The following is a 27,936-nucleotide window of genomic DNA, read 5'->3' as shown; positions in this document are numbered from 1 at the left end:
AACCCGAGACTGTGCGCTAGGGGATTTTATGTGCCTGTATTTCGAAACCTCCTTGCTTTTGTCTGAAGCTGCAGGCGCACGGCGCTTATAAGTAGAGCAACGCCAAAAGCCCAGGCCGCAGTCAGGCGGGAAAAAGACACAATGAAAACCGGTGTGATTTTATTGTCTACCTTTCTCTTCGGATCTTGCGCGGCTACGAGCTACTCGCCGGAAGGTAGGTGTTTCGCGATCCTTCGTGGCTTGTGGAGTTACGTCAAGACCTTGTCCTAACCTTTGCTGATAGTAAGACGTGCGCGCTCATCTTAAGTTGACTGCAGTCAGAATCTAGTGACCAGCTCTCGTTAGGCTGCAATAAGAACGCTGTCATACTCGCAGTGCGCTAGTGCGGCTACGCAGGAACCATGAGAAAGCAACAACGGCGTCACCGTGTTATGCTAGGTTGTCCTCACCTACGGGTGCCGTTCTTCATGCGAAATGTCTGCAGCTTCTGTTAATACGTAATTTTCTTCGGCGTGGCCTACAAGCTTGCTTGATAAGTGAAAGTTCCTTCAAGCAACTTCTCGCATTAGGGGTGTTCTTGAAAAATTTTCGTATTTCTTCCTCCAGCCGCAATTTAAAGAGCCTTCCTCGTGTTACCAGTTCATAAACCTATCCATTCACTTGGGGCTCTTCTATAGCTGGAATCACGGATGATGCCAACTACAGCACATGTGTGTTTAAGAAACGATTAAACATCTCCTTTGTGAGTGCCCAGCATACGAAGATGAGAGAATTGCCCTTCGAACAGCTTTAGGGCACTCAGATGACAGGCTTTTGCCACAAGATCTTGGGGCCGTGGCCACGTGCGTCTGCTATGTACAAAAGCACAAAAGCGCGAGGCGTGCCTTGAAATGGACTAGCCTGTTTGATCGCTTATGACTGACGCAGCGATGACTGCTTACTTGGGTGTGCACCTGTGCAAAGTGTGACCTTCTCTCTTCCTTCTCCAGTTGCAATCCCCTTCCCACCTTCCTAAGTGCACGGTAGCCTGCGGGCTCAGCGTGGTTAACTTCGCTGCCTTTCTCTTATGGCTTCTCTATCTCGCTTGACCCTTTTATTGCAGTTATCAACCCTTGACAACTTCAGGCACTTGAATTTATCTATCTTGTGCCTGTGGCCTCGTGCGTCTGCTATATGCAAGGCCACAAAGGCGCTGGAGCGTTTCTTGAAATGGACGAGCTTATATGACCCCCTGTGACTGACTCAGTGGTGCACGCTTCTGTGCGTAACAGTGGAGACTGTGACGTTCCTTCTTCCTTCTCCTCTTTTAATTCCCTTTCGCGCTACGGCAGTGCAGCGTAGCCTATCGGGCTCCGCCTGGTTAACCTCCCTGCCTTTCCCCTACGACTTTCTCTCTCAATTTATCTATCTCTCCCTGTCTGTCTGTCTGTCTGTCTGTCTGTCTGTCTGTCTGTCTGTCTGTCTGTCTGTCTGTCTGTCTGTCTGTCTGTCTGTCTGTCTGTCTGTCTGTCGGTCGGTCGGTCGGTCGGTCGGTCGGTCGGTCGGTCGGTCGGTCGGTCGGTCGGTCGGTCGGTCGGTCGGTCGGTCGGTCGGTCGGTCGGTCGGTCGGTCGGTCGGTCGGTCGGTCGGTCGGTCGGTCGGTCGGTCGGTCGGTCGGTCGGTCGGTCGGTCGGTCGGTCGGTCGGTCGGTCGGTCGGTCGGTCGGTCGGTCGGTCGGTCGGTCGGTCGGTCGGTCGGTCGGTCGGTCGGTCGGTCGGTCGGTCGGTCGGTCGGTCGGTCGGTCGGTCGGTCGGTCGGTCGGTCGGTCGGTCGGTCGGTCGGTCGGTCGGTCGGTCGGTCGGTCGGTCGGTCGGTCGGTCGGTCGGTCGGTCGGTCGGTCGGTCGGTCGGTCGGTCGGTCGGTCGGTCGGTCGGTCGGTCGGTCGGTCGGTCGGTCGGTCGGTCGGTCGGTCGGTCGGTCGGTCGGTCGGTCGGTCGGTCGGTCGGTCGGTCGGTCGGTCGGTCGGTCGGTCGGTCGGTCGGTCGGTCGGTCGGTCGGTCGGTCGGTCGGTCGGTCGGTCGGTCGGTCGGTCGGTCGGTCGGTCGGTCGGTCGGTCGGTCGGTCGGTCGGTCGGTCGGTCGGTCGGTCGGTCGGTCGGTCGGTCGGTCGGTCGGTCGGTCGGTCGGTCGGTCGGTCGGTCGGTCGGTCGGTCGGTCGGTCGGTCGGTCGGTCGGTCGGTCGGTCGGTCGGTCGGTCGGTCGGTCGGTCGGTCGGTCGGTCGGTCGGTCGGTCGGTCGGTCGGTCGGTCGGTCGGTCGGTCGGTCGGTCGGTCGGTCGGTCGGTCGGTCGGTCGGTCGGTCGGTCGGTCGGTCGGTCGGTCGGTCGGTCGGTCGGTCGGTCGGTCGGTCGGTCGGTCGGTCGGTCGGTCGGTCGGTCGGTCGGTCGGTCGGTCGGTCGGTCGGTCGGTCGGTCGGTCGGTCGGTCGGTCGGTCGGTCGGTCGGTCGGTCGGTCGGTCGGTCGGTCGGTCGGTCGGTCGGTCGGTCGGTCGGTCGGTCGGTCGGTCGGTCGGTCGGTCGGTCGGTCGGTCGGTCGGTCGGTCGGTCGGTCGGTCGGTCGGTCGGTCGGTCGGTCGGTCGGTCGGTCGGTCGGTCGGTCGGTCGGTCGGTCGGTCGGTCGGTCGGTCGGTCGGTCGGTCGGTCGGTCGGTCGGTCGGTCGGTCGGTCGGTCGGTCGGTCCTTCTACGTTGATGGGGTAGAAACATGGGCCACTAAGTCGTGATGCCGTCGTGGCCGTTGCATCATCGTCCCTCCAGCTTTGTAATCTGACTCTAGTCATACCTTCGTGGTCACGTCGTCCTCGTCATACAGTCGTCACGCGCATTTGTTATGACACCATTGTCCTGATGTCGCTGTGGTCATTCGGTCGTCGTCACTACAGCTTCGTCATCCAACTGCCGTCATGCCATCGTCGTCATACAGCTAGTCGTCCTCACACCATTGTCGTCCCACACTCGTCATCATCTGCTGTTCGCATACCGTTGTCATGCCATCGTCGTCCTTGCGTTGCCGCCCTCGTTAATTCGTTGAGATACCGTCGTCATAACTGTAGCTTAGTCATCCGAGAATCGTCATGCCATCGCCCACACACGATTGTCGTCAACATAGTTATCGTCAAGCCACTTTGGTCATGCCATCGTCGTCACACTGTCGTTCCAGCTTCGTCATCACTTCAGTAGCATCATCCCATTGTCGTCATGTAGTCATCGCCATACCGGCTTCGTCGCTTCATCCATGACAATCCTTCTTTATCATTCCATCGTGATCGTGCTATAGTAATTCAATTGCAGTTATGCCGCGGTTGTCGTGCCATCCTCTCCATTTCGTCGTTCTCAGACAGCCGCTTTCATGCATTCGTAGTCATACAACCATTGTGGTCCTGCCATCGTCATCCCTACAGCTCCGTCATGCCGTCGTCATCACGCCACTGTCGTCAACAGTCACTGTCATCACATTGTCCTCACACCATTGTCATTTCATCCTCGTCATTGTGGCGTCGCCATACAGTCGTCGTCATGCCGTCGTTGTCATACCGTCACCATGATGATTTGCGGTCGTTATTTAGTCCTCAACCTGACTTCTTCATCCGACTCTGCCATGCCTTCATGGACGAGCCATTGATTTCACGCAGTCATCGTCATACTGTTGTCGTCGTGCCGTCATCGTCATACCAGCTTCGTTAATCAATCGCCATCAGTCACTCGTTATTCGTATCCAGACAGTCGCGGCATGCATCTGCTGTCATACCGCCCTCGTGATGGCGTCGCGGTCACACCATATTATCATTCGAGCTTCGTCATCCTGTTTACGTCGCACCATCGTCGTCCCGCCATCGTTCCCACATTACCCTCATGCCGCCGTTGCCATGCTGTTGTTGTTATACCGGCTTTGTCGTTCTATTGACGCCATTTCTTCCGCGTTATTCCATCGTTGTCACTGCGTTGGCATCATAAATTGTAGTCATGCCGCCATTCTTATGAGAGACTTTTGCAGGAAAGTGCCATAGCAAAGCCGGACGATACCGAAGCAACATAACTGTAAGAATTACAACTACAGATCTTAAATAAACTTCAATTCAGACCTATGGTGTGTTGCTTCACTGCTTGAGTGCAGGGACGAAGTTTGGGCGTGTTGGTAGTTCAATCGTAAGCTGGGATACACAGCGCAAGAATGACACAAGGAAGACCCGTGTTCAAGCTCGTCCCGTGTTCCTGCTTCGTCCTTCTGTCGTTCTTGCGCTATGTATCCCAGCTTACGACTGTATGAAGCCAACGCAGTGACGACTATGAAATGACGAAGTATTTACGCCGATGATATATTGAATTTGGTATGACGGCAATGAGATGGCGTTTCTTAAATAATTACTGTGGTATAAGGACAAGAGCGTGACGACTAAGACATTAGGACAATGGGATAACGACGAGTGTATGACCATGATAACTTGACGATGACGGTATGACAATGGAGGGCAAAGCTACGATGACGATGGCAGGACCAACACGGCATCACGACTACGGCAAAACAACAAATACATGTCCACGTCTTTATGACGGCAACGGAATGATGACAGCGGCATGACCATGGTATGACGAGAATGAAATCTCCACGACGATATGAAAATGGCGTTGTGAAGGCTGTATTACGAATCCGGTATGACGGCGACAGCCATTCGATGGCGGCATGTAGAGAGTGGGATGACGAATGTGGATTGACGGCGAATGCATGACCTCGACGGCATTACGATGACAATATGACAATAGAAGCATGATAGCAATTACCTGTCGACGATACAATGACGATGATAGCATGACAACGGCGGCATGCTCACGATTGAATTGTAACTGCATAACTACGACGGAAAGAAGACGAAGCAGTGCCTTCGTCTTCGTTAAGGCACGACGAATGCGGAAAGACGACAGTGGGATGATGTTACTGAAGGGAAAACGATGATAAAACGACGGCGAGATGACAGCGATGACGGCGGCAGGACAATTTTATGACTACAACTGTGTGACGACGATGGCGTGACGAAGATGACATAACGAGAGTCGGACGACTAAAGTAGAATAACGACCATGCCATGACAACGGTGTGAGGACAATGGATGACGAAGACTGCATGACGAAGCCTGTATGACGGCGATGGCTTGACGACAACGGCAAGGGAGAGTCAGATGAGGAAGCAGCGAGCACGGAGGCAACGACTAGGAGCATGTACCACTCCGCTCTCTATCTCATCTTTATATTCTTCTTTTCCCATGTCCTAGTGCAGGGTAGACAACAAGACGCATTTCAGATAAACGTCCCTAACTTCTATTTTTCCACATGGCCCTAAAACTTCAAGCTATTAGACAACTTGAGCCCCTGGGTCATTGCAGAAAACGTGAGGACGACGGCGTGACGAGGTCCAATCACAAAGCTGCAACGACAACGGTAGATTGACCACGGTGGCATCACGACCACGGGCACCTACCCAGTGGCCCAGACTGGTAGACAACTTGAATCACTGGGTACGCGTAAGTTTATCGAATACTTTCGCTGCACCGGTGGGCGAAAATTCAACCACGCGCATTTCGGCGCGTAACAAATAATTCTGCGAAAGCCAAGGACAATGACTGTCAATGTAGGCGAGAAGCAAAGCGTTTCTGGAAACGCACTCGCTTCAGTATTTATTTGTGTCTGTGTTATTTATTCATTTATTTATTTATTATAGCTCAAAGGTCCCTGCACAAGACATTACATGAAGGGTGGGCACATATCGAAATAAAAACGGCGTGTCAGATTAGGTTGTGTGAATTCAAAGATGGGGGGTGTTCGATGGCAGCTTTTAAACCAGAAACGTCAGTGATGAGGGCGTTGTCAGAAGGAAGCGTATTCCGTTCACGGGCTGTGTGTAGAAAAAAATAACGTTGATGCATAGTGGAATGGTCCCAGGGTAGATACACAGCATTAGGATGCGTGTGGCGGAAGAAACAATGTGCTGTAATAATAATTTGGCTACCTGTGGGCTGTGAATCAAAGAACCTAAAAAAATTAAAGAAACGAACACTTTTGCGGCGGTAGATGAGCGAGGGAAGACACAACCTGGATGTTAAGGCTGACAGACTTGTATTATAGGAGTAGTCTGAAAGAATGAATCTGGCACCTCGGTTATGAACCAATTCTATGCTGTTAATCAGATTAACCTGACGGCTGTCATAAATAGCAAGAGCATATTCTAGTTTATTTCGAATTAAGCTTTTGTATGGAAGTAGTTTGACTGAGGGAGATGCTGAAGGTAAGTTACGGCGTAGATAACCTAGTAATCGCCTGCAGGAACAGTTAACTGATTGATATGGTGGGTCCCAAGATAATTCACTCGATATATGCACTCCTAGGTATTTAAATGTTTCACACTGTGTTAAAGTGCAGCTGCTAAGGGAAAAGGTAGGTGCTACATAATTACGACGTCGATGACAGCACACGTGAGAGCACTTGCTGCCATTGAGGTACATGCACCATTTGCTGCACCATGCCTGGATTTGGAGGAGGTCTTTCTGAAGACCGGAGCAGTCTAAACAATTTGTTATTTGTCGGTATAAAACGCAATCGTCCGCGGAAAGGCGTATGTTGGATGATAAGTTACGTGGATGGTCTTTAATATATATGAGAAAGAGGATAGGCCCAAGGACAGAACCTTGTCGACACCAGATAGTACAGGAGATAGGATTGAGCAGATCGAGTTAACGGAAACAAACTGAAGGCGATCGGTTAAAAATTCACAGATCCAATTAAATATGTGTGGGTGAAGATTAAGATGCGAGTGTTTATGCAAAAGAAAAATATGCGACACGTCATCAAAAGCTTTTTTTCGAAATCTAGAAAGAGAGCGTCAGTGAGGGTGTTGCGATCGAAATTTGAACGCAAATTGTGTAGGAACAGAGCAAGTTGAGTGTCGCAAGAATGTGCTTTGCAAAATCCGTGCTGGTTAGGATGCAAGAAATTGACAGATGACAGGAAAGTGGCAATGGGTGAATGCATAACGTGTTCCATCACTTTAGAGAAAACACTGGTGATGGAAATTGGACGGTATTTGCTAGAATTTGTACGGTCGCCATTTTTAAAGATGGCAGCTACTTTACCAATTTTTCAGTCAGTGGCGTCTGATCTCGTTGTGCGAGACTGTTGAAATATTAGCGTTAGAAAAAGACTTCTGGTGTGCTTAGTGCTTTTTAATTCCTTGTAGTTAACGCCGTCAGTTCCATACGAGGACAAATTTTTTGAGGAATCGATTATTTTTATAATTGCGTTCACATTAAAACTAATGTTCATCATAGATGGATAAGTAGAAGGTGGCAATACGGGAAGAATTTCAGGGTAATAATTAGTAAAAGCAGAACAGTATTCAGTGTTTAAAGCGTCAGCGACCTCGGTTTCATGGATTGGGGAGCCAAAACTGTCACGTAGAAAAACAGTGTTGGCCCACATGTATAAGAACAATGCGCTTGCAGGCTCATATTTCTTGCGTTGACGCTTTTTAGGTAGCATTTGTTGTTTCATTGCGTATTTCGGAGAAAAACAGAGTCGTTAACCAGTGCATCTGTCGCCGTAGTATATGTGACTATACCGCCAAGCCAATTCGTCGCACGTGTGTGTTTTCTTAAGCAGTGCGAGCGCCAGCGTGGAAGGTTAACGTTGTCCTTCCCTCCCACTACGGATTCCTTTGCCCACAGAGGCGGCGGAGAGGGCGGTGTGGCAAGAGGGATGCCCCACCCCCCACTATTTTTAGAACCTTCAGCCTTCGTGCGACAACATGTGCGTTTCAAAGAGCTATGGTTGGCGTTTGTCGACGACCGCGCCCCCTTTGAATTAATGCCTTTGTGTTAGTGCCGAAATCCTGACCACCGAGAGAACGAGCGAGGGAGCAGTCCACCGTAACATTATTCCACCTGCCATTTAAGCACGCATCAAAGCCTCTTCGCTCCAACCAAAACCTACTTCTACGAACACAAGCAATCTCAGGCTGCACAGGATGTCGCGAAATTGCGGGCAACTATAAGCATTCTGATTTTAGGTCAATTCCGCGAATTCTACATTAAGACTCCTCAAAAAGAGGACATCGAGTTGGGCATCGCGCCATGCATGCGACATTCGGGTTGACGAAAACAAGTACAATACTCGGCTGCGTCTGCTGTGCACACGCAAGCGCTCATGGATGTTCCTTTGTATTTTTGTCGAACAAATGCTGCTATGAAAAATCCGCAGACAATGCACCATCAGTCTATTCGTGCCTCGAGCTAGCAAGGTCGCTGAAACACCTGTGGCAGGTTCACTGTAAGCGAAGAGACCGCGTAGTTACTGCAGAAAAACACGTGATTCATTTCGAATCGAACATTTTCTGTTCTTGAGCCCGCAGCTTCAGGCTAGAATCACAGATACCTAATGCCGTATTGCGATACCAATAACGCGTATTAAGTAGTGCCACGCTCTCATACCGAGCGACACAATATATGTTAGCAAACCTTCTTTACTGCATAAAAACGACACCATCACGCCCCATTGGCATCATCACTTGTTCCGATAAGTGCGTAAAACACCGCTTCCCCTAAACTGATGACTACTGAAGCAAAGTTAGCGGCAGCTATAGAATGATGCGCTATTCTTAAAATTAGCGATAACGTTCACTGTGTCACCCCATGACTCATAAATACCTTCCTTTATTGCGAGAATCAATTCAAAATGTCAGGGACTACTTGGCTGTAAATGCGAGAGAAACCCGCCACAACCACGTCACCCCACTTTGACGTCCTCGATGCATGGTTTCAACCGCGTTCACCACATTGCAATGTGTTGTTCAGCGAGGAGCGAAATGTAACTGTGTGCATATATATATATATATATATATATATATATATATATATATATATATATATATATATATATATATATACAGTTATATATATATATATATATATATATATATATATATATATTATGCATATAGTTATATGCACACAAGATAATGCAGACAAAGGCAGGGAGTTTAACCAGAGGCAGTTCCGGTTGGCTACCCTGCGCGGGGGCAAGGGTTAAGGGGGATAAAAAGAGAAATAGAGTGAAAGGGGGAGATGGAAAGAGATACAAGCACGAACAAAGCGCGTACACTACAGTGCGGTAGGGGGCGGCATTCTTAGAGTCTCTCGTGAAGCCCCGTAGACCACAGGAACCTTAATAAGGCGAGTAACGCCTTCAACGCGGATGTTCTTTCTGAGCATTGGCCTAAAGCTTTTAGTTCTGATAGCGGACGATTGTCCAACTGGTCCAGTACTTTGCCCATCACTTGTATCTGACCACTATATCGCGGGCAGACACAGCTAATACATGCGAGCGTCTCGTCGATGTTGCATGTGTCACGCGTAGAGCTTCGTACAGTACTTACTAGATGTTACTCTGGCACTGGTGTCCACAAGAGTGGCAAGTATGGGAGTTCGACCAGCATGGAAATGATGGGGGCTACATGGACTTGCGTTGGCTTCATCTTTCCGCCTTAAAGTGGCTCTGTGTCTTCGCAAAGTGATTTCTTTCGAGAACGCATTGCATTATACCTGCAGCGATGCGCAATGGTTACGCACGTGCGCCGCGATCTTCTGTCTTGCCATGTTCAGAAAAACAGGTCGCTTGAAAATGCCGAAAGATAAAGCGCAATCAAACAACGCCTTAAGCACGAACGAGCATTGATGTGCCGCCAGTCAGCCCCACGATAGCTCAATATGGGCGGCGCCAGAGTGCCCTTTAGTAAGTTTTGGAGAAAACTTCAAGGGCCACACAGCTTGTAAGAATGGCCGCACTTTTTTTTTGCAAGCAGAAGATCAAAAGGCTTCTGGTATCGTCCTCTCGAACAGCGCGTTAAATATACTGGATAACGAAGAGATTCGCCAGTTGCAATCCCTCGCAAATAAGGAGGACGCTCTAGCTGGCAGAAGTTTCGCTCAGCAGTTAATACGAGGCTTCATGAATGACTACCACTCCGATAGGCCAAGTACGCGGGCTGGCCGTAGGTGACTTGTTTATTAACATTGCAGACCTCGGCCCATGGCCTGACACTGCAAGTTCAAAGCGTGCCACTAAAGTGTTGTTAAAGTTTCTGCAGGACACCAAACTCGACAAGCGGCTCTAGCAAGTCAACTGTCTCATATACATAAGCACTCACCACTTCTCTTATCATCCTCATCCATCCCTGTACTTTCACTCCCCTTCACTCTTCCGCAGTGCAAAGTAGCAGACTAAAGCGTACTAGCTCAGGTCGACCTCTCCGTCTTTCCTGTCAATAAATTCTATTCTATTCTAACATTACAGACCATCAACATATTCCTATAGACAACTTTCATCATGCAGCTGGCGCGACTGGGTTTTTGTCACCCAAGCGCCACCGATGCTGGTCGCTATGTGTACTTAGAAAGTGACACGTCATTTCAAACAAGAACGACCTCCGCTTCATCGCTCGTCTGAGTGTAACACAGAGAGCGTCGCTGAGCTCAAGCTCCCGAATGTTCAGGCTTGTGATCCCGATTGCAAGACCTCTCTAACACTCGTCACAAGTGGTCGGAAGTGTAACTCACGGCGAATGTCAATCGCGCAGCAGATCTTTTGTTGGAGCTAGTTGCGTATGCCAGTTTATCGCGTCCCTTCGGTTTTGCTTCCAACCCTCGATTGTTCTCTAGCGCAGATGCCGATAGGAAAAGTTCTGCATAAGTTGCCATATAGCTTAACGCATAATAAGATATTTCTGTTCTGTTGTTCAAACTTGAAAGCCAAAATAGTGCCACCGGAAGTTTTCAGAAATCACAAACTGACATAGCGAAGAAAAAAAGGCTCTATGTACTGACCAGTGATTGAGTACGTACGTATCACTTATGGATTCAATGTGCTCAAGTGCATACCTGATTTCAGGCTTCGTTATGACCTTCTTGGGCTTTGTTTCTCCTTGTTTCTCTACAGATCAAAAATGTCTCACAAGCACGCTCATATTGCCAGAAGGGTACTGCTATCAATCGTTTTGGCAGTATAATCCCTTTTATAAACAGTGTGTATCAACTTGCAACCCGTGGGCCCCTTTTCGTACTAAACAAGAATGTGACGGATCCTGCCGCTCCAGTAAGTACTGCTGTTTCTTTTATTCATTGCACTCTAGCGCCCCACGTCTCAAGGTCACACAAATAACCTGCGGGCAGCAGCAAGCAGACTCTTTATTGGACGAGTCGTCTAAGCTAACGCGTCACTCATAGCGCCAAATTTCGCAGTAGTCGCCTTTCTCATTTCCACATTGAAAGCGCATACATGGCGTTTCCTGAAATGCGATCTAGACGTCTTTAATTTATCAAAGCTGAGAGATTTGGGTGATCTTCCCTGGACTACATTTACCACAATGACCTACGTATTAATATGACTAGTATATACAAGCTAGTAATTATAAAATTAGGGTAAATATTGCATTCCCTGAAAGGGCCAGGCGATCGAACATAAGTCGAGCCGTGAGCCCATCGGCGGACAATTTCATAGTGGCTTTCATACCGGCAATAACTGGAGGGGCTAACGTGGGCGCAGTAATAAATTCCAGTTAATTTCTCTCACAGAACATAAACGAAAAATGCCTTCGCAAGTGTATGCCAAACTGAGCAACTGCTATATCAAAAACAGTGAAGCTGTAAAAGAAAATTCTCACACTCTCAGGAAGTCTATAGGCTTGCGTATTACCACTGCTAAAATGCACCCAATACCTTGCAAACGCTCCATTATATACCTGTACCTATCCAAATGCTTCATTAGATCCAAATAGAACAAGCCGCCGACGACCAGTCTTTGTAGCTTTAGACCAGTTTTTCTTACGTCGTGCCTGGGCATGCTTTCGGAGAGCATGGGACATGCAAGAATAATATGGAGGTTAAAGGGAAATTTTGGATTGTGGCGCGAACTGACACGGACACGCTACAATCCAAGATCATGTTACCGTACCAACTCGCCCAACTTTCTATCCTTTTGTAAAGGGAAATTGCCTTCCGCCTTATACAAAGAACAAATTCTTGCCTGGTCTTCTATTCAAGGCCTTATGCGGCGCTTAAACAAGAACGTTCTAGACACGTCGTCCTCGTTTCCTCACGTAGTCCTTAGGGTAGATGCTACAGAAGCTTTCAGCAGCCTTCCCCATACCTCCATACGGCAAGCTGTACAACATATATAGGCATCACAGGCAATATGTATGCGTAATCTGACTGCTACATTCCTTCAGAACTGAATATTTCAAGATCAAGTACGTAGACAGCTGAGCTCCTAACCACACAACCGGGTTAGAGTCCCACAGGGAGCCGTAATCCCCGCACTACTCAATTTCGTCTTCGCAGCTCTTTCAGCAAACCTAAAAAAATTGCTGGTATTGAGCAGGGAATTTACGCAGACAATGTGACACTCTGGACTGCACGAGGTTACCTAGGAGAGCAAGAAGAGGCACTGCAGACGGCATTAGATGACGTCAATAGTTTCATGGCAGCTGCAACGCGACAGACGAGAACAAAAGGAATAGAAGGGGCACAATCAGCGCCGTATTGTGTCCCCTTCAATTACGTTTGTCTGCATCAGGCGCGCTGTAGCTACCATGAAACTTCCCCAACTAGCCCAATTGTTCACCTTATTTACATCGAGAGCTTCATGAGCAAGATAATGGTCACATTAGCACCAGGAAAAGAACGGGTTTGTGGTTATCCCTGGTGGATGAAGGTGAACGTCAAAGGACGGAGATAAAGTCAGCATCCATGCCTTGATCAGACACCTATTCTCAGGAAGCAGGTCGTCCGCATACTCGGAATCTTCTTGAATGAGCGATGATTATTCACAAAGTGGTTCGACGAAAAGATAAAGGTACCCAAGTAGGCCACCCCATTCCTCCACAGGATCGCCAAATGTGTGAGGGTCGTCAAATGAAAAAAATGAGACACTTTCGTTACAATTTCTTACATTGTTGTATACTGTGTGACGCCCCTTTTCCCCTGATCATTTGAACACAGCTACGTGCCATGGACCACCTCAACAACGAGACCAGGTAAGTAATAACAAGACTGCGAAATTACACACCACCCCCTGCACTCTAAAGCTGTTCTGCTTTGGTGGAAATCGCTGAGCTGATCTTAGGGCCCGAATGAACGCAGCCGACACGCCTGAAGTCTACAAACGCAGGAAAAGCCACCCGAACTAAAATTAAGTATGACAGACGTACCTACCTGCGCTTCCACGCCTATTTTACCTGTGGGAGCACGCGCGGATTGCACACTCCACGCAACTACCTGAGAACATGATACATGCTTAGTCGTGAAGGAAATAGACCCACATCAAGCGCCTCGAGGAACATGCTCAGCAAGTGCGCGCGGCAGGGACCTGTAAGGCAGGTGCCCTTTAGTTTATGTGCATGCATGTCTGGGAGGACTTGAGAAACAGCCAATATCCACCATGGTGTGGACAAATGTGAAAGCAGCGAGCGAAGAAGTAAACTCCGCCTCGCGAGACACGTCGTTCTCTGCTCCACGACGGAACTCTACGCAATCCTAGACTTTGCCAGACACGGCGAGTCCGCTGGTCACAAATTGTCGAGAGATGCCGAGCATTGCTTCGCGTCGCTTACGGACTCCTAAAAATGCATTTCGTGTCTGCAAAGACACTTCGCACAACTGCCGTTGCGGTTCAACAATTGCAAGACCACGTGCGTAGTCTTTGTGGCCAAGGACGCAGTTTTCAGGAGCACACCACAGGGGACGCGGACACGGGACGGAGCGCTATCCATGTAGTCAAAACAACGTAAGCAGATATAGACCCATGCACCTGAAGAAAGAGAACTATAGAGTTGGTGTTACAATCCCACCAAAGCATTAGCTCAAGGCAAACGTAACGACGCTTCTTCCTCCCCCCTACATCCAGCCCCGTAGAATTTTTCTTTTTCATTCCTCCCAAGCTTCTACAGGCTGGCAACAGGTTCTTCTCCGGCCGGTAAATACTGGACCCGTTCTTACACCCTTCGTCGAGCAGCGTTCGCGCAGGAATGACGACCCAATTGACCGTGAACATTTACACGCGGCTACCTGCAGGCCCAGCAACGAGCAGGCGGGCCTCGAAACTGAAATTGCCCGCTGTACTGTGGCACCAGAGAATGGGCACTTGCTTTGGTCCCACCTGAACGACAACCAAATTCCCTTCGGGCCTGAGCACTATACATCACTTTCGGGGGTGCGCGCAGTAGTGGCACAGCACCGAAGTGGTACTGTGCCAACTGTGACCGCCAACGAGTAACGACAATCGCCAAGCGAATCCTCGCATTGCCCTGAGACTCCATCCACTGGCCCCAGGCGTATCCGTCACGGACGTACTGTTCAAAGCGACAGCTCACACGATACAGCTTATAAAGACTCCCCCATCGGCACTCACTTCTTTTTCTGTTCACGTTCAACCGTTTCCGAAGCGAATACCGCAACTGTGTCAAGGGGGAAAAGTGATTAAGAACTTTCAACAACAACCGCTCTGCATAAGAAGCGTTGTAGAGCTGCACAGCGTGAGTGTCATGGCCAGAAAACGCTCCCGTAAGTTAACTGATTGCTTCCTCCCCACTGTCGAGTGACCACGACGCGAATAACGCAACTAGGTTATGATCAAAGTTAAGACGCTCGCTCGTGATCGCACGAAAGTGACATGGTTAAAAATACATCAGTCTGAGGCGCCTGCTCGGACCTGCTCTGGCTTGAATTAGCTGAAATTTATTACTCGGCAGAAATTAGCAGCTTAAAGGTTTTGCCGGCATTGAAACCATTGCGAACTCTTCTGGGTACTGGCTTCAAGTATCCGATTACCCTCAAACGCCTTACTGTTTCGGTTAAAAAGGTAATTAGTCAACTTATTTTGTAATTGCTTGCCTATGATACTAACTTGGGCCAAGTGAACGCGTCTTGTGATGGAAAAAACATTCACATAAAAATCGCCTACATTTCTACTCTTCTCTCTACTTAAGCAATTACGAACACGATTCCTGAAACATTCTGCATATTACATGCTTCAAATTATGCCATTACACTTCTATTCCCCAATATCACATGCATTCTTTTTCTTTTTGATTCTAATAATGTCATCGAATTCTAATATGCGTTATGTGTTTCTTTCCTGCTCACGTGTTATGACAATGTCACATATCATTCTTTCTCGTTTTCTTTGATTTCACTATCATATCACCGAACAGAAATTATATCCTTTTATTTTCTATTTCTATGCATGTGTGAAATTTATTCCCTTCCATAATACCAAGTGTCTGTGAAAAACTATGCCAACTCTGGGTAAAAAAATCTATCACATGAACACCAAACTATATATAGGCGAGGAATGAAACTATGTTGTACATACCGCTTTCCCTTTTATTCAATGCTAAACTTGTGGTGGTGAGCCTCTATCATACAGAAAGCGACTTTGCACTCGATTCACACCGTGCTACGGCGTTACTTCATCCGATACGACGTGGCCCCGGAATCTAGTAGAGCTGATAACCTAGCATTGAGTGCGCAAACTCCCCCAGGGAAATATCTTTGATCTTGTTGTACATTTAATTTTTCCACCAACACATCCAATTTGCCTAAATCTAGGTCACAATGCGCTCTTCAAAGCATTGCGCATCAGAGATTTCATTATAGCGTAAAAGTCCCTTTAAAGTTAGTATTCTCTTCTTTAGAAGAAAACCACTTTCGTGTGAAAAATTGGTTCACAATCCCTTCGATTGGCATAAAGCCCTGTAGACACCCCGTACCCCCTTTTTTAAAAAAATAAAGGAAACAAGTAAAAAATTTGGCATAAATACTTGTAACTGCTTGCATGTAGGGAATGCGAAGGCATTATAGTCGCTTTGATTAAACGTTGTTTTACTGTGCGTTCTCTGTCCGTACAAGCTCTCGCCTGCGTTGTAACTGCGCCTCGGTAAAGCCGAATGAAAACGCGCAAAGCGTCTCAACGCGCTCGCTTGTCCGCGAGGAGTTCAGTACTCGAAGGACCGCTCAGCGGCACTCAATTGGACACTAATGATTTTTTACATTGGAGCTGTTAGAACCTCGCTGTGTTTCTCTTGACGTCCACAATTTCGCCGACCTAGGGGAGAGGGATCTGAGAGAGAGTGAAAGCAGAGTCTAAAGATAGCATCGCGCAGCATAGCGACGCGGCGAGGGTGGGTGGAGCCTAGCGGAGAGAAGGAGCGGCGCGGTCGTGACACAGGTGGTGTGACGTCATTGCTCTCCCATAAGAACCCGCGCGCTCGCTTCGGCGGTCCTGTTTCTCGCAGTGGAAAGAAATAAATATGCGTGGTTCTGCTAGCGCAAGCACCAGAGACCAACGTAGCTGGGGGAAGCCCAGCAAAATTAGGTTAAGTGTGCGGTTTGGAAATACTTTACAGGCTTTGCCCCACCTCCGCTGGTCTCTGGAGTTTGCCGTAGCAGAGCCACGCATAATTTCTCTTTCATACACTTATTTTATACACTCAAGACGTGTCGCCATTTCCTCCCCGTTGCACGCTCTAGGCCACACGTTTAGTCAGCCGGATGGTTGCTACGTGAGGTCCGCAATGACGCACGCACTACACGCACATCTAGCCAACCGGAACCGCGGAGCCATCGTGATGTCGGCGAAGCGTGCTCGGCTCGCTTTCCGGAGGCCTGGGTTCAACTCTCACCCAGGCCAAAATTTACCTGAAATTCCTTTGTTTGCAGGAACCACACTGAGAAATTTGACGTCACTTCGAGTACTTTTTATGTGCTTTTGAACTTTTCTGTTCGCCATTTTTGGTACCACCTTTCCGTCACGCCGCCAACTAGAACGCCATAATTTGGGGTCATGGGGCATATAATGATTTCACATTGAAACGGTTGTCTGCTTTACTACCTGCGAATACAGCACTTGTGCTGTTCTGAGCTTTGCAATCCTAAATAACGACACTATGATAAATGAAATTAGACTTCATAAGAAAGGTTTAGCATAGGGTGATTGAATTTAAGGTTTAAGGGACACTAATGCCAAACAATAAATCAGTTGAGACTAATAAAGCATTGTTTGAGAACCCTGGAGGCAGTCACTTCAAAATGATAGTTTGATTATCAGGTGAGAAAATGAAGGTCGAAGTATAAGTATTTGAATTTCGCGCCACATCCCCGACGCCGGCACGTCAGTGTGACGTCAGCGATTCCAAAGTATGTTTTCGCATTTGGGCCGCGTTAGCTTAGTAAAGGTTCCCGAAAGTTGCCATGTTTAATATTTCCTTCCTATGGAACACAATATAGTCAATTTGTACCGCTATATAATTAAGTAAGCCCTAGAAGATGCCATCAAAATCCAGGACGTCACAGCGACCAGGTGCGGGAACTTCAAGGAGGCGTCGCCACCCGTCTTTCGTTTTTGCGCTTTTTCTGGCTTACCAAGTGTCTTACCGTGGTAAGAGTGGTGTTTTTAGTGTTGCAGAAAAGTAATTTACTGATGTAGAAGAAATCATTTTTCTTTTTATTGTCCCTTTAAAAAAAGAGCACCACAAGATTTTCGGTTTACGCTTACATTACACTCGAAAACAAGTGGAACTAGACAAACCTAGGATAAAAACCAAAGACATTTATCCGAAAAATAATGTAGTTTATTTGGTCACTTAATCGTCACATCCTCAGCCATTCTTCCCTAACCTTAACCTACATTAAAGAACAGCAAAAAATTTGAAAATCACCTTAATACCTCAAGCGCACAACAGCACCCAATAAAACACAAAGCTATCATTTGATAGCCTAACGCTAAAATGGGAACTGAAGGTTTTTTTATTGAGGAAGGCTTGTGGGACGGTAGGTCTACTAAGGTATTCTCGCCGTTCTCACTCCTTTTAAGTGCGTCAGCTGTCGTGCCTTATTAAATTTTGAATTTCAAGAAAAAATTAAAACCTTTTTGCAAGCCTGATTGATTAACATGGTGAATATTTTATTATTTGTCTGAAACATTTCAGAGGAAGTGTGCAAAATGATCAGCCCTATTTCCCAATGCACGTTTGGTTCTTATCCTGTGTACTATTACAACCCAAAAACTAAGAAGTGTCACGAAAAATTGGACTGCTCATACTATGGAAACAATTTTCCCACAATGCGTGAGTGCAAAGAGACGTGCATGAGATGTAAGTAATATATATCTTTTTTTTTCTAATTGAGTAACGTTGGTCAAATACCTCTTCCCGTAATGGATAAATTTTATCCTGGTAAGCATCTGTTAGTGAGTATTTCGTATAATTATACATGGGCGCAGGTGAACATGGGCATAAATGCGCCAACGAAGTAATGTGAAGCATACAAAGACAAAAAATTGACCACTACACTTTGGTGTGGAAGGTCAGGAGCTCTAGAGCACAACCCTTCTTTAAGCAAAGTGAATTTATTTATTTATTTATTTATTTATTTATTTATTTATTTATTTATTTATTTATTTATGTCGTGGTGGCGGATGCTTAGGCACCACTGAACAAGGCCGTGACGTGAAACGTGAACACGTCGTTTTTTATCAGGTTCATTTCAATAATTTTTTGCGACATATACCTCAAGTCATCACGTTGTTTGTAAAGCATTCTCCTAAACGCATGCAACGCGTATACAACCCGGCATATAGCAAGTGAGCGAATATTGGCCATCTCACAAATCACTATGAATATTAAACTCACATAGCGACAAGGGTTGTCAAAAATATACGTTACGAAAAATACATGTCTTCTAATAATAGCGAGTGTTCGGTGCGGAGACGTTTCGTCCTCTCCAGGAATTCAAAATTGTCCAGACATGTTGGCTTCCTGCCGACGCTCCACGCTCACCGACCACCAACACGATCAGCCCGTACCCACCACAGCGCGTAATTAGCTTACACATATCGACGACACACCTTCATGGTGGCAGGGAATGGTGCGTCCACTAATCGCGAGCAACGAACGTTCGCGTGGAGTGCACAAATCTGGCGTGAAGTAAGAGAAAGGGCGCCTGATGCGGTTCCAACCATTTTTCCTTCCAACAGATCAGCCGACGGGACCGAACGTCAACCCATGCACTGTGTTGCCCAGCGAAGGATACTACTGCAAGAAAAGATACGGCTCGTTCCGCTTCTTGTACGATTCCAACACCAAGACGTGCCAGCTCTTTTGGTATAGAGGCTGCGGAGGAACGGAGAACAACTTCCCCACTTATTATTCCTGCCTTGACCGCTGTACGAGAAAGTACCTCGCCGAAAATGCGGGCAAGTTCTAGAAAAAGGTAAGCCATCAATGTTCTCAGAAGGTGATTTATACGCCATCCACTGCGCCAACAGCACTGCGGTTAGATAGAACGGCGAAAAGCTCTTGCGTGGAAAGTGCCTGTCGATGCAAATGAGTTACATTTCTGTCCGATGAATGATCAATTCATTCAATGTCATTCCACAATAAATTTGCCGTCCAAATTGATGTGTTAGTGTTAATCAATTTCCCACTAAACCAGTTAAGAACAGTACTGGTAGTGCGTCTCATCGTAATCGTATGCGCATTTATTTTTCGGAAACGTTTCGAATAATACTAAAAAAAGCTAAGACTAACCATCCTCACAGTTTAATTTTAAGCTTTAATCGGCTGCGGTGACTATGAAGTTTACTATATATTTATATTAGAGCGCAGCTCTAAGGCGCCCGTTCCTGGGGCAAGCGTTGGCGTCCTCCCTCGGCGTCGAAACCGTGCGAACGAGCAAAGCAAAGGGATGAAATAGCGAACGCGGAGCGCGGATGAAAGACGGGGATAGCAAAGAGAGCGCGAGAAGGAAAGCGCAGGAGGAGGGTAAAGCGGAACCATGAAATGGAAGGCGGAGGAGGTGGGCACGGTGTCGCGCACGACGGGCTTTGCGGGGACGAAGGCTACCAGATGGCGCAAGAACAGCGCGCTTCGTCTGCATGGAAACAAAGCGCTGCATGAGCGAAGGTCTGTCTGCGGCGGCTGCTGGGAGTCGCGCACAAGAGTGACGATTAGCGAGGCAGTGGCGCCACACTTCGCTCCGTTCGCAAGAGAGATTGTGCACGCCAGCCAATATATTGCGAAATGAAAACACGTATGCAGTTGCGCTCAAATTTAGCATTAGGGAGTATCGTAACCATCGGTGAATATATTTATGGGTAAATACTGCAGCCGAATTTGATCTACAGCAGGCGTGGGTTACAAAATAATGAAACAATAAATTGTACATAGTATTAGAAGCGCTCAATGGTTGCTAGAAATACACTTACACGCAAAGCACTCCCCCACTGAAAGGTACGGGGTAAAAACTATACTTAAATATGTTTTTACGAGAAGCATATGACATAATATTAAGATTATGGTACTGTCTAGTTCTTGGATGTGCCGTAAAGGTAATATATTCAAGTGAAGTACATCGTGACGATTTTACAAAATTGAGCAAAATTTTCAATCATGTGAGTGATGACATTTCTGGGAATGTGGTTAGATACGAGTCCGAAAGGCTAGAAGTAGGTGAGAAATTACTGTCATAACAGCGACAGATATATCCAACTGTTCTTTTTTTGTACTGATTGTAATGTTTATCTTACTTTTAGAGCTCGGCTCTTAGGCACACGTTCCTGCGGCGAGCGTCGGCGTTGGCCCCATACTTCTTAATCGAGCAAACGAGCGCAGCGAAAGATGGGAGCGAACACGGAGCTCAGCGGGAGGATGAAAGAAGCGGCGAGAGTGAATAGAGCGCGATGAGGAACGCAGAGGAGGAGGGTATGGCGAAAGCGTGAGGAGGAAGGCGCAGTGCCGCGCACGAGGGGCTTTGCGGCAACGACGGCTACGAGATGGCGCCAGAGTAGCTCGCGTCGTCTGTATGGAAACAAAGCGCTGCATGAGCGGAGGTTGTCTGCGACGGCTTCTGTGAACCGCGCCAACGTGTCACATGCGCGCTTCCTCTCGCAGTCTCCCGATTAGCGGGGCAGTCGCGCCACACTTCGCTCCGTTTGCGACGTGCCGTCCGAGACTACCCACGCCAGCCAATCTAAGGCAAAATGAAAACATGCATTCTGCTGCGCTCAAATTTCCCATTAGGGAGTATCGTAATCTTCGGTGATTTTTTATGAAGATTCCAGATTACTGAGGCACATTCTTAAATTGGACGAATAAGAGCTTTGTATATTAAGGGCTTGGTGTGTGCTGTGGCAGAACGTAGCGTGCACTGTAGACAACCAAGTTGTTGAAGTACTTTAGTGCACGTTAGATTGATATGCGAAGACATATCGTGCGAAAAGACAACTCTCAAATATCTATACTAATAAATTTTGCATAAGCAGCGGCTGTTGAAATTGTACATGAAATCGGAAATTGATTGACATCTTTAATATGACAAAGGAACAGTTTCACTGAAGTTGATGGCCATCCGCTACTGATGGCACCAGTTACAAAGGCTTTCAGAACAAGTGGTAAGGGCGATATTGTCAGCGCGAGATTTAATGGCGTGATGATGGATGACGCAATAATCGGCACATGAGCGGATATTTGAAGGGATGTTAGAAGGTAGATCATTTATGTAGAACAGAAAATTGAGTGAGCTGAGCACGGAGCCCAGTGGGATGCCAGAGGACACATTTACAACCAAAGATTTGCTGCAGTTGAAGAGTGCATACCGATAATGTTGAGAGAAAGCAGCGAAACCAGTTTACAATGTAGGGTTTCTTTAAGATGCCGTTTATGCCAGAGTTTGGTGTAAACTACTGTGCCAAAAGCTTTTGAAAAAAATTCGTAAATAACGCATCAGTTTGGACACCAATTTCAAGCGACTTAGTTTTACCGTGGGTATATTCGTGTACTTGTAGCGTTTCTCAAGTAGAAATTGTTTATGATTATCCATAGGTTGTGCGAACCATCTTTATAATTGTATGTTAGCTAGCCTTCGGCGAAGGCTGTCAAAATATATGACGTCCCCACCGTAAGAAAATGCCATCCTTACCTGTACTAGCATATTATTTTGAGCCCTAAAGTTCTCTGAAAGGTTGAACAACAAAAGCAGAGCGACCTATCAAATGATATTTTCACTTCTTTTTCGCAGTCGAGGACGCATATCAATGTTTGGATGCCTGATACTTCTAAATACCAGTTCAGACGAAAGCGTCTAGAAAAGATCGCAGCTTTGTACCCTGTTGCATATTAGACTGCTTCCTCAGCATGACTCAAAAACATTACTCAGAGTCTCTGCACCCTTCATATTCGTCCATACATCTCACTTTGCAAACAGACATAATGGCGTCTTATCAGTCATCGGATACACAGGAGCGCCTATACTATCCATGTTGATGCCCACCAGGTTGGGGCACGTGGGCGGCGATTTTAAACTTAATATGTCGCATATGACCCAATCACAAAAGTGCTTTAACTTCAAAGTTAGTCTCTGTTATTCAAGACATTGCCGCGACTTTATTCCCTTTATTGAAAACTGCGAATTTTTATTCATTAAAGAGTTAAGCAATAAAGGTCAGCTCATTCAAACGATTCTCTGCTCTCATTACAATTTTTTTATAATGTTGGGTGTTTCAAGTGTGCTGCCCTGCTCGAAGGTGTCGTCGACTTCTCTCGGAATTTTCTCGAACCAGCGGGTCGCCAAACTTTCGACACCCAACCCCACGTAACATCTATCTAGTGGCTCACTGTCACGTCTTCAGTAGCTACCTTTGCCATTGTTGTGATCGCGCCGCTGGCGCGAGTTGTTGGGAACTCGGCGCTGACGCCCGTTGTTGCACCTGGGTCGCAAGCCCCAAGGGTAGCGTTGGCCTGGCGGCCTGAGGTACAACTGGAAGCATCCGAAGGTCCCGGCAAAGCATGAGTCGGCTGGTAACAACAAAACAACTTGTTTATTCTAACATCGCAAAGAGTTGGCGGTCAGGTTGACCGAAGTAGAGAGACGGGAGTGCACTTTACTCAACAGAAGAAATCGGAGCCCCCTTTGGCGTCCGGGGGCAGCTGCTTTTATACTCTCGCAGTTGAGGGCAAGAAGGAACCCCTCTATAGACGAGCACGTGACTGTGCCGCTCGGGTACAATGGGATAAGGTGGCGCAGCCGTCGTGCCGGCGCCGTTCGGGCACAATGGGGAGGAGAAGGTGGCTCACACGTCGTGTCGGCGCCTGTCAGACCCCCTCGCTTCACAGTTGTTGGGAGCTCCTCTCCCCGGCTGCCGCGCTTCGACAAGCGTGGGCACCAATATGCACATACACTCACACCCGCACATGAAGACACGTGGCATCGGAACATGCCTGGACGCGCTTGGCAGGGAGGCGTAGCGGCGGCGCCGAACGGGCCAAAATGTCTGCCGCTTTGAACGAAGCCCTGGCGTCTGTTGCATCCTCGCCGGCTTTACCGCGCGTCGTAGGCGAAACGTAACACCATGTGCGCAAGCATACAAACATGAGCAAACAAATCATAAAATACGTGCCAGTTCTAGGAAGCTCCATATTCTAAGCCAAAGCAATAACACGAAGGAAAACGTCGGTGTTAGCCACAAAACAGCGAGCTTCGTGGTCTTCTGGCCAAAGCCTACCATGTTTTAACGTAGCATCAAATACTTTCTTGCGCGCTCTTCTTCTAGCCCGTTTAGCTTGGTTGGAAGGCATACTATAATATTACTAACACGTCTGCATATTCAAATAACTCGCTCCGCATTTTTAGGCGTTTTTACATGCAATGCTCCCTGAACTCAGAGAACTGCACATAAATTTCATACGCTTATCACGTATACAATACGGAAAGCATGCTATTTTAGCTATACATCGAACGCTTTAGCTGTCCTGCCGGTTACTTACAACAGCCTCGTTGTCGCTATAATATTGTTGTTTGGCCAACAATATGCAGCCAATATCGCGCGACGCGGTCAGCGTGACCACAGTATTGCGTGGTTGCTAAATCAGCTGAAACAACTTTTCGCAGTCCTTCAGTTGTGCGCAGCGGGCGTTTGAATCGGCATAGCAGGTAGTTACCCAACCCTTCCTTTTCTGGCGACCAATGACCGGAAGACCATTGTTATAACGAAATGAGCAGATCATAATCATCCGTATATTCACGTTTACTGTAGGACGACGGCCTCTCCCAGAGATTTCCTAATGCCCCCTGTCTTGCGCCTGTTGACCTGTGTCAAGCTTGCAAATTTCTAATTTCATCCCACCATATTATTCTCGGTCCTGTTCGAATGCTCTTCTCTTCCCTTGGTACTCATATTGTAACTCTAATAGACCGGTGGTTATCTGCCCTAGCAATACACACCCAACTCCGGTTCTGCGTCTATATGTCGGATGGAATGTCGACTACAGCCCTTTTCTCTCTAATTCACGCCACTGCCTTCCTGTCGCTTAATGTTTTGTATAACTTTTTTGCTGTCAACGATGTAATCTAATAGAACTAATGTATATGACTAAGTGTATGCGGGCCCCTCTCCATTTTGTTCATGCGAGTTGCTAGTGTATATCGATGTCGTTCAAAATTGCACAAGTAAATACCAGTGTTGCCAAGAAAGCTTAATTGCACATTAAGAACTATGAAATATACCCGATGTTTCTTTCTTTATTACTCCTGCAAAACGCTTTCTTTTAATAAGAAGTGTCATATCTAGGCACCTGCCATCTTTCTTGATTTTCAGATAATCTACGTGTCTATAGCTTACATATGCAGCAAGAAAAATGGCGACGATATTTGCGATATTAATCAATCAACGAAACAATTCAAATTTATTAATATGTTAATTAGTACAGAAGCAGTCGTATACAGGAAGCTGTACAATTTTATACAGTTGTATACACGCTAAAATGTCCTTACCTAGGTTCTTTTTCAGCCAATTTAGGCATATGCTTTAAATGTGGAATTGAAGCCGAAGAGTAGCAAATTAAGCTATCTACTCAGGTGAAATCGTAAGGCTGAGACCTTCCCAGGTATGCCTCAGGAGAATATTTTTCAATGCCTTTACGCTTCACTAAAGATCAACCCAAACGATTAAGCACCTGTTCTTGGGAAACATTTAACTGGAACGCCAATGTGTTACGCAGTACATTTTAAGGTCGCACACTAGAAAGTAGTATTAGTCTTAGGATATCTGCTAAATACGAGGGCGAATAAGAAAGTCTTTGCTCCTATTTTTAGCCAAATTACGGCTGTGAATTCGAAGTCAAAATATCCATTTACAGCAGTGGACCTTTCTTGGACCAGCCCGGCCTTACCTGCCGGTAGCTCCACGGCACGGCGCTGCTGTCAGTTGTTGAATATGGCGGTTGAGCTACACACGTCGATGGCGTACAAGCAACGAAGTGTGACTCATCTTTCAGGAGCAAGAGACGAACGCCCATCTGAATCCACAGGGAAATGCAGTCCACATACGGGGGAAGGTGTCTCGTTTTGAGAAGTGTGAGGTGGTGGTGTTGTGAGTTCGCAAAAGGGCTGTTAAGGCTCCCATGACAATCAGCGTTCGGGGAAGCCGCGTGCGTCGCTCATAGACGACATTTCCCGCGTAAATGTAATGATGGAAGCGGATCGGCGTGTGCACTTCAAGGACAGCTCCCGGGAGCTTGGCATTTCGTATGGGAGTGTTGACGACATCGTTCACGGGTACTTCGGGTACCGGAAGGTTCCATGTCAGTGGGTGCCTAAGCAGTTGGATGACATCATAAAAGGCAGGTGAATGATAACTCCATTCAATCATCTGCAACGGTATGCCGAGGAGGGTGAAAGTTTCCTGAACCGCATTGTTACTGGCAATGAAACATGAATGAATCGAAGCAGCCGAGCATGTTGCGGAGGCATCCGAATTTTCCTGTGACAAAAAAAAAATCCGTTCAGTGCCACCTCTTGGGAGAGCGATGTTAACGGTTTCCTGGGATCGCCGAGGACCGCTCCTGCTGGATTGCATGCCACATGGTGCAACCATCAATGCCAACAGTTATTGTTCAACACTGCCACGTCTGCTGGCTTCCATCAGGTGAAAACGCCGAGGGATTCTCGATGTGGACAACGCGCGTCTCCTCCACGACAATGCGAGGCCACATGTGGCAGTCAGAACTGACGACGAGCTGCGGTCATTTCACTAGGGGAGTTCGGACCACCCACCATACAGTCCGGACCTCGTCCCTAATGATTTCCACGTTTTCGGTTCTTAGAGAAGTTTCTGGCAGGACAGCGATTCACGTGCAACGATGAGGCCAAGACAGCAATCCAGTGGTGGTTCCACAGTCAGCCGGACGAATTCTACCAGAGCAGCCTCTCAAATTTTGTACTGCGACGGGACGAATGTCTGAACCGGTGCGGGAACTATGTGATAAAATAGAGTAATGTACTTAGAATAGTACGTATATTTGTAATGACTTGTATGTACCTTATCTTGACTAGTAGAAAATAGTCTTTCTCAATAATAGAAAAGACTTTCTGGTTCGCCTTTGTAGAAAGCGCTTAACCACTTAACAGTTTCACTAGCAACTACATGTGGCCAAAAGCAAGTAAGTAAAAAATATTTTCCATAGTTTAGTTGAATGGCGAAATCAGCGTTGACATGTTCGTTGATGCTAATGTCCGCCTAGTCACATGACCTATCAGTAATAACAGCAGGGGTCTACTAGATATGACCGTTTCTTTTCAAAAAAGTGTTCTGCATAGAACGAAGCACCTGGTATACGAACCACCTATGACTGCAGATATATTGCGTAAGCACCGAGCCGTCTGTGATAATTATTTGCCATAAATAACCTATGTAGATACAGCTCGCGGAATTGCTTGGTCGCCATTAATACCATGGCTGTAGTTAATGGTATGAAGAGCTTCCTAAGGCGCAAGAGATGACGTACTTTGCAACAAGTTTTAAAACCCCCACGAATAAGCGCATGGCAATGACTACTTTATAAAAGATTAATCTTTCTTTTCTTTCTGACGCGTCACATTCAAATGTTGATCGCTGGTTAATGATAAGCAGGCTAACAAGCCCGATACATAATTGCTACTGGCCTGTGAAGTGTTTTACATATAGGGAACTGTGAAGCTTCTATACAATGTATTTTGTCCTAATATTGGTACCACTATTCAGATGTGCACAAGTTTTCAGAAAACTCCAAATTTATCAACACATTTGCTTGAACGATCAGCATTCCAAACACTATGGTCAAGCTTAAATTATTTTTTTTCTTCTTTTTAACTGTATTTAGGAATATCTTTAACCTCCTTGTTCTCGCATGTCCATATGATTTTTGATAATTTTCATTGCCTTTCTATAGGGACACAGAAATAAGAGGCAAGACAAACATGAGGCCGGTTTAATAATCGAGTTATAAATTCTAACAGCGGCATATCAGGCGCAAGAACCACACGTGGAACACTGGTGGTGAAATCTTCCGCTATCCTCCAAGCTGAAAGCTAGAAGAATTCGCACACTCGAATAAATAAAAAATTGCCTCTGAAATTATAACCGTCTATCTTTGCTTTGATGTTCATTGCTTTCTGATTCACCAAACATCACACAAAGCAATAAATGTGTTGGCATTTCTCTCTTCTTTGTGTTCCCTCCTTCTCCGGCCATTGCAAAACTCCTAAGCGCATTTGTTCCCTCGTTCCCAGAGCAAAACGAAGTCGTGATGATTGAATGCGCGTTGACATTAGAAAAAAAAAAGGAAGAATGTACTGTGTTGGCTACAGCACCACAACCACGACAACGTGAGCGCAGTTGTGTGCAGTGAAGATTGGCACAGAGCACGAGAAACAAAAGGGGCGAGACGGCCCGCTGTAGGGAAGAATGTACTCCACAACAATGCGAAGTTGCGTTATTTGGTTTAGCGTCCACGTTCTTCGAAAAAATTATGATATTAACAGCACTAACTAAAAGA

The 27,936-nt window shown here is 47.0% G+C and overlaps 1 protein-coding gene across 1 annotated transcript; it reads left to right on the top strand.

The window, feature by feature from the left end:
- Window positions 1-55: 55 nt before the first annotated feature.
- On the top strand, window positions 56-27,521 carry LOC142564802 (carboxypeptidase inhibitor SmCI-like). The gene is made up of 5 exons (XM_075675967.1): window positions 56-214; window positions 11,013-11,168; window positions 18,058-18,222; window positions 19,104-19,339; window positions 27,331-27,521. The coding sequence occupies exons 1-4, from the start codon at window positions 142-144 to the stop codon at window positions 19,331-19,333; spliced, it is 624 nt and encodes a 207-aa protein (XP_075532082.1). The 5' UTR covers window positions 56-141; the 3' UTR covers window positions 19,334-19,339; window positions 27,331-27,521.
- The last annotated feature ends 415 nt before the right edge of the window (window positions 27,522-27,936 follow it).

Source organism: Dermacentor variabilis, chromosome 11 (assembly GCF_050947875.1).
Source record: "Dermacentor variabilis isolate Ectoservices chromosome 11, ASM5094787v1, whole genome shotgun sequence".
NCBI lineage: Eukaryota > Metazoa > Arthropoda > Arachnida > Ixodida > Ixodidae > Dermacentor > Dermacentor variabilis.
Note: the sequence above shows the minus strand (reverse complement) of the source record. Positions and strands in the feature narration are given on the sequence as shown.